The sequence below is a fragment of the Equus asinus genome, chromosome 3 (assembly GCF_041296235.1).
Source record: "Equus asinus isolate D_3611 breed Donkey chromosome 3, EquAss-T2T_v2, whole genome shotgun sequence".
NCBI lineage: Eukaryota > Metazoa > Chordata > Mammalia > Perissodactyla > Equidae > Equus > Equus asinus.
In genome coordinates, this window is record NC_091792.1 from 15,986,148 (window position 1) to 15,996,523 (window position 10,376).

At 44.7% G+C, this 10,376-nt stretch overlaps 1 protein-coding gene across 4 annotated transcripts; it reads left to right on the forward strand.

Annotated features, from left to right (window-relative positions):
* The first annotated feature begins 2,166 nt into the window (after positions 1-2,166).
* On the forward strand, positions 2,167-8,745 carry SPRY1 (sprouty RTK signaling antagonist 1). 4 transcript variants are annotated; one of them, XM_014845521.3, is made up of 2 exons: positions 2,167-2,337; positions 6,513-8,745. In XM_014845521.3, exon 2 carries the CDS (start codon positions 6,568-6,570, stop codon positions 7,525-7,527), a length of 960 nt encoding a protein of 319 aa, XP_014701007.2. In that variant the 5' UTR covers positions 2,167-2,337; positions 6,513-6,567; the 3' UTR covers positions 7,528-8,745. The 4 variants fall into 4 exon arrangements, with proteins under 4 accessions (XP_014701007.2, XP_044623201.1, XP_014701006.2 ...); XM_044767266.2 differs by lacking the exon at positions 2,167-2,337 and adding an exon at positions 3,769-3,900; XM_014845520.3 differs by lacking the exon at positions 2,167-2,337 and adding an exon at positions 4,037-4,756.
* Positions 8,746-10,376: the final 1,631 nt, after the last annotated feature.

Genomic DNA, 10,376 nt, shown 5'->3' on the forward strand with positions numbered 1-10,376 from the left:
TTGTTTTCACATGAAAATGAAGAACAGTCAGGGCTCACTTTCCATTCCACTATATTCTTTTAGACATATCTTAATATAGTAAACTGAAAATTATTGTAAGATTTTCCCATGGATATTTACATTGTTTTTCCTTTTCAGGAAAATTTCAAACTCCAGCTATCCATTTCTAGCCAAGGCACACTGTAATTAAACTTACTAAGTAAAGAACAATGTCTATTTTAAGCTAAAAATTTAGAATTTGTACAAAGTCTTACAGTTGCAGGCAATCAAAAGGAGAGGGAAGTTTTATGAAGTCTGTCTAGATCCAGGGTGGCAAGGCTATAACTATATTTATTTGTAATGTGACATTTAGAGGAAAACGTACTGATGTATTTTAGTCCTAAATGGTGTTAAAGGGTCATTGGTCAACTTGGTGCAGCATAATATTTGATTTCTAAATAGAACATGACCCATGATGATGGTGTTATAGGTAAAATTTCACGGGTTTTATTTATTGTTGTAATTTAAAAATAATCTCATGCAAATTATAATTTAATATATCTGTGATTGAAATAGTTTGATGTTTATTTGTGATAGAAATCTTTCAAATATATTTTTGTAAGATTTACGGGAGTGGAATGTTCAGTGCTCCCTCTCCTGGTTTTATCACATTGGTGATCTGACCTCTCATCCCCAAATTGTGATAGCTGAGAAGACAATTTTGAAGAACCAAATAAGAGACTCTGATGTGATCTTCCGTTTCTGATTTGACTATTCCAAATCCATTAATAATGGTCAAAAAACTGATCCATCATTGGTTAAAGTTCATTACATCCCCAAATATAAAGAGATCTATGGAAAAACCAGAAAATATGTACCATAAAGTTGAGTATATGGTTTTAAACAGCCTGTTTTAATACAATTTATAATATTGAGTGATATGTAGCTTCCTGTCTTCATTCCTGTTCTATGTTATTTTCTAGGGATGCTTTCTTCTTGTTGTGATGGTCTTAATGCCCTAGGCTCCTCAGATCTAATTCCAAATACGACTTAAAATTTCTAAAGTGCTCAACCATTTGAAAGCCTAGTATAGAAAAAAAGTTTCAACAGAATCACTTGCACATGTAAAGAAGGAGATTAAAAATAATTACTTTGAACTGAAAATTTCCATACTCAAATTTATATTTGACTTAGATTCTGGAGTTTTGTTTGCTTTATTGTGCAAAAGACTATAAGCTACTTCTGCTAGTACCCGGAAAAAATGTTTCCTTTCCATTTACCATGTTTTTGGGTTTTAGGTATCTTTTAAAAGTCTCTGTGGAAACTTAAAGTTCGCATAGAATTATCCTCATTGCAGGATGAAGTACAAGATTTTGATAATAAACGTCTAAAATCCCATAATTTGCAAGGACACAAAAAGCCAGCTTCCTACTGATTAAAATGCTTTTCTTTTTCAGCGATGCATTATATATCACTTAAGAATTACGAGACTTCTTGGTAAATTATTTCCATTTTAATTAATTGCCTTTTAGATGATTTAAAAAATAAACTGGTTGGGTGCTTTTTTGCAAAATTATACAAATACATTACAAAATTGCAGGAACTTGGGATTTTTTTCATTTTATTTTGGGGAAATTATATCACAAACCTAGATAGAGCAATTATTTAAATATCTACAGCAGGAAATTTCACCTTTACGACACGATGTTACACGACATTTGCAATAAAGGTGCCACCTTTTGAACTTTCAGATTTCGCATTTTCTGAACTTGCTTTAAATAGGAACTGTAATGTTCTGTCATCATGTTTTTTACATGAATATACATTTCCTCTCTAGCTGATCATGTGATAGCTTGGCATACCACTTTTTAAAAATCTTCTTTTATTCTTTAAAATTATTTTCTAATTCAACTTTAAGAGCTGAGTCCACCAGCTCTTGTACTGAAATGGATAACTAAAGATTGATAGCTAAACTTAAAGCTATTCTTCAGCTGCATTTGCAGGGTTTCTAGAGCAATCTCAAATTTTTGGAGGATGTTTATTACAAAGAGTGTACACGGCAACATTTCCAAGTTGGTACACATAAACGAAAGAGGAAACGACTGTTGGGGAAATCCTGTTCCAGGTTTTCAGGCAGTCCATGTGATTGACACATGATATCACTGGAGGCGTGTCCCTGAGTGGAGGTGGAGGTGGAGGCTAGGAGCAGAAATTCTGCGGAGACAGAGTGGGATCGCTCTGTAAGGCACGCAGTGGTTTGCAGAGTGATAGCAGCAGACAGAGCTCCCTGCCTTGGATAAGGAACAGCTACAGTCGCTGTAAATGTGCCTGAAAAGCAATTTCCAATCTTTGCGTTAGGTAAGAACCGTTTCCTTCCTTTCCTTCCATAGACATTTTAGGAAAGATTAGGTGAGAAATGTTGGCTTGTGCAAGGAACTGAACATTCCTTTGAACTCGCTTTAGAACTAAGATTACTGGTTGCATTTCAAATTACCAGGAGCATTCCCACTGCTAAAACGAATGCTTTTAAAGTAAATGCTACCGCTAAAAGAAAAAGCAGGTTCCTTTCCTTTTTTTTTTTTTCACTTTTCCGAACAGTAACAAGTTTAAAATCTGAAACGGTCGGATGTGTGAAAAACAGGGTGGTTTATGCCGAAGAGGGGCTCGGTGTGTGGACCAAATGAATGTTTGTTTAGGCATTGTTGGCGACCGAGTCCCGAGCGAAGCAATTGTTTAAAACCTGAATTTCCCGTCTCTGTGTATTGATTTCCAATGTGCAGAGGCGTTGCTTGAACGTTGTTTGAACTCCTAGGCATTCCAAGGGGGCAAAAGCACTTCGGCAAAAACGTGCAAGACTGCATGTTACTTTGGTTCGCTGCTGACACGCCGACTGTGCGCTGGCCTGTCAATCACGGGGAGCAGCAACAGCCAGCACATGGCAGCGGGCTGCGGGCAGCGGGCGAGCTGGCGAGTGGCCCGCCCTGCTCCCCTCTCCGCCGGCGCGAGCGAGCGCGCTACGCGTCCAAGCGCCCGGAGAGAAAGGGAAATGAACGTGTTTTTCTCTCTAACCGTCTGTAGCAGCCACTTCGGCCGTGGACCCGGAGGGTCGGAGCCCTGGGAGCGCGCGCTGCCCAGGAGGGGCTGACCGCCAGGACCAGAGTTCCCGGGGACGCCGCGCCCCCAACCGGCCCAGCGTGCGGGATCGGGAAGGTGCCTCGACCTGCGCGGGGGCCCAGCGACGACGCCCCGCCTCTGCCTCTGAGACGCACCCCCAAACCTCGCTCCTTTCACCACCACCCCTAAAACAGCGGGTCAAAAATCCCACCCCCCACCCCGGGGGAGCGGCGGCCTCGGCCTCGCAGGCGTGAGCTCCCGGCCCGCCGGGGCCTGCGCCGCTCCGGGACCCGCCCCCGGACACGGGTTCGAGCCCCGGCCCGGGCGCCGCGAGTCTCGAACGGCCGCGCCGTGGATTTTTCGCGGGGCAGGCGGCCGCCCTCCGTCCTTGCCCGCGACGAGCGAGCGGCCCCCGGGACGCCTCCCGTCCGAGCCCAGCGCGCCCGCCGGCGGCCGTCAGCACTCCTCTCGCCGCCGCGCCCCGCTCGCTTTCCCGAGAGGCTCGGAGGGCCCTCCCGAGGGGGCTTCTGTGTCCTGGTCCTCGGACGGGCTGCGGGAGGAAGGCCCGGCGGTGGAGCAGCCCGAGCCGCGCGGCCCCCGCGAGCCGTGAGCGGGCTGCGGAGCAGCGGCCGCCGCCGCCGGAAGGGGGCCGTGCCGAGCGCCCCTGCCCGCGGGCCGACTCGCCGCAGCTCGGCGATGCCTCCTCGTCCTCCCCGCCGCGGTTGATGCGGCTCGTGCACGCCGCCGCCCGCACCGGCACCTGGGCCGGGTGGCACGGCTCGGCCCCGCGCCCCCGCTTCGGCCTAGGTGAGTGTCGGGGCCGCCCGGGCCCGCCGGGGGGGGCGGCAGGTGCGGGGAGGGGAGGGAGGGGGCGACCCCCTCGGCTCGGGGCGCTCGGGGCTGGGGCCGCGGCGAGGCAGGGTCCTCAGCTGCCCGGAGCGGGGGATCCGGGGCGCAGGTTGTCCTCCCGGAGGACCCTTCCACGCGAAAGGTAGACCAGGGAGGTTTGGGGGTGTTTCCGGGAGGGTCCCGAGGAGCTTGTCGGCTGGTGCCAAAAGCGGGCTCTTAGTGGAGGAGTCTCCCGCGGCCGGGGGCTGGGAGGGGCCTTGTGCGCGCGCGTGTGCACGTGTGTGTGTGTGCGGGGCGCCCCAGGACGAGTGGGCGCCCCAGCGGCTGCAGCGCTCTCCCCGTTGGAGAGCGGCGGCCCGGCCAGCGGCGAGGCACTGCCGCTTTAACGGGGAAGTCCGCCCTCCTGAGGTCATGGTAACCTCAGCCTCCTCCCCTCCGCCCGCCCGCCCGCGAGAGGCAGAGCGGGCGAGCTTGTTTTCATTCATAACTTTTTCCTTTTCCTTCCTCTCCGTCACTCTTTATTCCCCGCCGCTCCCCGCGCGGCTCGCAGAGGGCGCAGCGCCGCCGTCGGAGCGGGCGATGTGGCGGCGCGGCTCGGCGCCCCGGCCCGGCCCGCCGCCCCCCGCGCTCCAGGGACCGGCCTCTTTAGAGTAGAGACAGATAGTTACTCATCACCTTCCCTGCCCGGGGCTTCCTTTGGCGCCTGCGTTAGCTCCGAGGGCTCTTCACGGTTGTAGGAAACCTTGGTGGGATACTCACAAATGTTCTGGAAGTCCTCGTTGGTCCTTAGGATGTGATGGGATTGTCCGAAAAGGTATTGGATTCGTGTTTTCTGGGGGAAGAGAGTTTGTCGAGAGCGGGTGAGCGTGTCTGGGGAGAGCTCGAGGACTGTCAGAAAAGGGGCTTTGCTTCGGATCAGAGGTGGCTCATTTTCTTTGCTTTTTCTTTTGATCTGGTCATCGAGTTTACCAGCCAGCATGCACTTTGTTACAGCTCTCATTTCCAACTCCGATTAAAGTTGTGCCTGCTGTTTTTGCTACACCCTGCGAATCCTTCCTCCACGGTTTTTTCTTTCGGGTGGAATCTTTAGGACTTACAGATCCTCTTTGCGGGGGGTGGCGCGGGGGTGATACTGTGCAGAGTAACGATGGAATATTTTTAACAGTCCTTAGGACTCCAGGGCTAAACCCAGCAGGTTATGAATGTGTTTCCCCTCATCCTGTGCAGAGAAGGTAGAATACAGTAGAAATTTGGGAGATCTGAGTTGGGAGAATGAGGGAGGGGAACTCCAAGAAGTTGACATATAAGACACTAGGGACTTTCAGTGTAGTTAATAGAGGAAACGGTCTTCTTTCTGCTTTATTCCTTAAGCTGGTGTTTTTTAGCTCAAGGTGGTAGTGGAGGATTGGCGTTTTTTTCTTTTCATTCTTGAACTGGATCTAATCTTTGGAAGGAATTTGTGTGAAAAATATTCCAGTTTACCATTGACTGAAAACGGGAACTTGTTTGGTATTTTGTTTTACGAAGAATACATTATGTTAGAAATAATTTACTGTTGGTATGGAAAGACAAATGCTTCTTTTTATCAGGATATTACTGTACTTATTTTATTACAAGAAGCACATTGATTCAGAGTTGGCAGTACTTTTGAAAATCAAGATGTGTCATGTAAATGCAGATTTTTAAATTCGAGGAAATAGAGATAATTGAAATGGCCAGAATTTCCCCCCACTGATTTAAAGGCCAACACTTATTTGTCCGTGAATGTCATCTCGTTATGTGATTGAACCCTTATTTAAACTTTAAAAAACCCTTTCATGATTTCCAATGTGAATACTCTCACATTCACAGAACTGTGCATTGAGTTTTGTTCTTGTGCTTTACTGGCTATTAGATACCAGGAACGGTTGTATTTGTCTGTATTCATTTCTGCATCTTGTAGATTGATAATGAGCTATCTTTAAAATCCTAGTTTCTACTGAAAATGACCAGTTTTGAGATTCCACTTTACTTTGGAATATCGTGGAATTTTTTTTTTAATTCATGAAGTATACCGTGACTTATTTCCTCATCATTAATCTAATTCTTATAACAGCAAACAGATAACACAAAGGCAACAGCACCAAAACCATTCTTAACTTTTTAAAAGTGGATCTTTTCCTTTATGGACAACACCGATGAACTGATACTGAGCTCTCTTTAGATGAGAGCTATTCCAGTACTCATGCTCAATATGCCCTACCAGGGCATACTCCATTTTAATTGTTCGTTAGATTCACAAACAGGAAGGAATTACTTCTTGATTCTGCTTTTTAGAAGTTGAAAAAACTCCTAATTTTTATGGCATGGGGTCTCTTGCTTACATTCTTCTTCTGTGATGTGGTCCTCAGCCTCTCTTGGAATTGGACTCTGGCCAGGAGCCCGGCATCATTGTAATCCGCTGATGAAGGAGATCATTACCAGGTGGTTTAGGCAATTTGTGACTTGACAGGATTTTTCCCCCAAAAACGTGCTTCCTGTCATTTATTTTGTCTCTCTTTCTGTTTTTTTCATCTTTGATTTCCTTTTAGGATTTCAGATGCATGCCAGGTTTCCACTGATTGCCAGAATTCGAGATCACTACACATGGATCCCCCAAATCAACATGGCAGTGGCAGTTCATTAGCTGTGATCCAGCAGCCTGCTTTGGATAGCCGGCAGAGGTTAGACTATGAGAGAGAGATTCAGCCTGCTGCTATTTTGTCCTTAGACCAGATCAAGGCCATCAGAGGCAGCAATGAATACACAGAAGGGCCGTCAGTGGTGAAAAGACCCGCTCCTCGAACAGCACCACGGCAAGAAAAGCATGAAAGGACTCATGAAATCATACCAATTAATGTGAATAATAACTATGAGCATAGACCTACAAGCCACCTGGGACATGCAGGACTGTCGAGTAATGCCAGAGGCCCCATTTTGAGCAGATCCACCAGCACTGGAAGTGCCGCCAGTTCTGGGAGCAACAGCAGTGCCTCTTCTGAGCAGGGGCTGTTAGGAAGGTCACCACCAACCAGACCAGTCCCCAGTCACAGGTCTGAAAGGGCAATCCGGACCCAGCCCAAGCAACTGATTGTGGATGACTTGAAGGGTTCTTTGAAAGAGGACCTGACCCAGCACAAGTTCATTTGTGAACAGTGTGGGAAGTGCAAGTGTGGAGAATGCACAGCTCCCAGGACCCTGCCATCCTGTTTGGCCTGTAACCGGCAGTGCCTTTGCTCTGCTGAGAGCATGGTGGAATATGGAACCTGCATGTGCCTGGTCAAGGGCATCTTCTACCACTGCTCCAATGACGATGAAGGGGATTCTTACTCGGATAATCCTTGCTCCTGTTCACAGTCACACTGCTGCTCTAGGTACCTATGTATGGGAGCCATGTCTCTCTTTTTACCTTGCTTACTCTGTTATCCTCCTGCCAAGGGATGCCTGAAGCTGTGCAGGGGGTGTTACGACTGGATCCATCGCCCAGGGTGCAGATGTAAGAACTCCAACACTGTCTATTGTAAGCTGGAGAGCTGCCCCTCCCAGGGTCAGGGTAAACCATCATGATTTTTGGAGGTGGGTTGGACCTCCTGAACTTCTAGCTTTCAAGCTGTGGCTGTTAACAAAGATTCTATTAGATACTGATTTTATTTTCTTTACAATTTTCCCCTGTTTCCTGCCTTCTCTTCCCTGTTCCCAAGGTTTGACTCAATGGATTTTGCTCTTCTCTAATGGATGATCTTCAGTAATAGCGGACTGTGAAACTGCACCTGGCTCCCACTTATGACAAGAGCCTCTGCCATCCACTCGAGAGGGTATTGAGTGAGAGCCAGTGGGCTTTTGTGTAACCTTTTTGTTCTGCAAGCAACTTTCCAAAGTTGTACACATGAACACACCCACACACACACACCCAGACCACAGTGATTTAGAGCTGTGTTTGATTGGGAGCTCTGGGAGCAGGGAAATTGGGTTTAAAAGAAGCCACCGTTTAATTGCTTAAATAAGCTGTGTATTAAGTCTGTCTCCAACTAGGGCTATCTTCATAGCATTGGACCCTTAAGTAGCATGGGGGGATATATTTTTGTTATAACATAAAAACTTTCCTTTAACCACTGCCCTCTCCTTTTACCCCTCAAAACTCTCTCTCCTCTGTTTTGGCATTATCTTATTCTAGAGATGCCAGGTATTTTTGTTTTTCTATGTAATTTTAGGTTTGCTTTACATTGTAAATCTTCACATTGGAGATATATTGGTTGTATCTTGCTCATCCTTATTCTAGCTTTCATATTTGTGAAGGATTCAACTACCTTCCTTCCACACCCCACGCTTTTCACCAAATTTCTCTTGTCAGTGAGGGCACTTGGCTAACTGAAGTTGATATTTATAGCTGATCAATCTATAGGTGTCACAGAACTATGCTGCCTCAAGTGATCTTGGCTCCTTAATGGTCCTTTTGGTCCCTTGGTTAGTTAACAGCTGAGTAGTTCTAATCTTTTCTGTGTTTTCATTGCCTTAACCACAAATTGTGGTGCTTTTTGTATGTTTTATGTATAAATCACAAAGTTGAATTCTGACTATTTTTAAGACAAAAGTCTGTTAAACTTTTTTATTGTAAAGAATATTTATTATGCGAATCTCTATTATTTTATGATATTTATTGCAAAAGACTGTTGAAATGTACTCATGTCTGAATATAACAAAATATCAATACGTAACGGAAAATAAGGTGACACAAAGAAAGTACATATGTTAACTATAATGCAGAAAATATATTAATTAATGAAACTGTCTCTTGATTTCTTCATTTATTAGCCTGTATTATATGGTGATTTTTGTCATTTGATTTGACTCTTTCTTCATGCACATGCATTTTACTTCTTTCCTTTAACATACCGAATCTAGACACAGGTGGGCTCAAATTTTGAACTAGATATTTCCTGGAAAATGTATTAATAAAAATTTTGTAATTCAAATTCTGTTTCAGCAAATGCCCAAGTGAATCACTTTAGGGAGTGGAAATCTTTTGTAACTAATATTAGCAATCACTCCCTACTTTGGATATTTTGTAAGCAATAGGTTTTGTGTCTATCATAGTTTCTTGGAATGGGATGTATCTGTAAATTTTTAAAAATGTTTATCTTAACTCTCTTGGGTGAATCAGAAATTAGTCTTCATCAGCAAAACTTGAAGAACTTAGTTCTCTAGGCTTGCTAGGAGTCTCTGGCACTGTCACTTTCATAAAACCTTCTAGAAGTTAGAGTGCACCAAGGGAAGAGTTCACATCATCAAAACGTTTACAAACATTTCTGTCCCTACCTTTCCATTTCCTTTAATAAGTCTTTAATGTGGCCTGATCAAATTACATTTCTCTATGTCCTTTGGAATAAGAAATCTGAGGGCCTGAAACTTTATACTGTAGAAAGAGTAAATTATGTCTTAGTCTGCTGAGACTGCTACATAGCTGGAATCCTTGGGTCTGATAAAATTTTGTTCATGTGAACGCTCAGACTCGGTGTCACTAACTCCCTCTGCCTAAGCGATGTGTCAGACCTGAATAATTCTCTGCATTTGAGAATAATATGTTGACAATTTGGACCCAGGATTTAGGCTATCAGAACTCTTAGCCAGCTGTTTTGTTTGGGTCTTTTGCTCTTAGGTGATTTGGCTACAAGTTTTGGGAGTATTTGTTCTTTGTGAATAGAGTTTGATTTTCTTTTAATCAGACAAGGCATAAGTGATAGAAACTTGTTTTAATGCTGTCCCATCGAGCCACTAAACCTATTAGTTGGTGCTGTGACATTTGATATAATCAAATATTTTCTCTATGCCCTGAAAGCAGAAGTGTTTTTTAAAATGAATATTTGCGTTCTGGAGACTACTTCGCAATCTATAGTATTTCAAAATGTGAACTTATTTCCTCTCTATGCAAGTTATGTTTTGACTAGTCCCGTAACATTGAGTATTTTGTTGAGATTTGGCTCCTTAATGAAGTGTATAAACAGACTCCCTTAAAATACTAGTTTTTTTCTGTTATTCAGACCCTTGGTATCATTAGGAGTTGGTATAAGAGCTGTCTGAAGCTATAATAACCAGACTAAGAAGCTGCAGCTTTTATTGAAAGAAATTTATAACTTTTGTGCGAATGAGGTATGCTGTGGAGTTTTAACTTCTGGCTATGTGCAGAATGCGTTAAAATGACAATATAAAGCTGGTGGCCTGCTGCTCTGGGGCTCTATGTATTCTGGTGGAATGGCAGGCCAATATTTGGAAATAACAATAGGTTAGAGGTTCAGACTTCTAACAGCCTTGTCAGGTGGCAAAGCATAAACTCTGATTCAAAACTTCCTCCTTTGTGATGGTTTAAACCTAGAAGGAAGGAATATTAGGGTGTGTCCTCAGAAGTGCTTATGAATCCT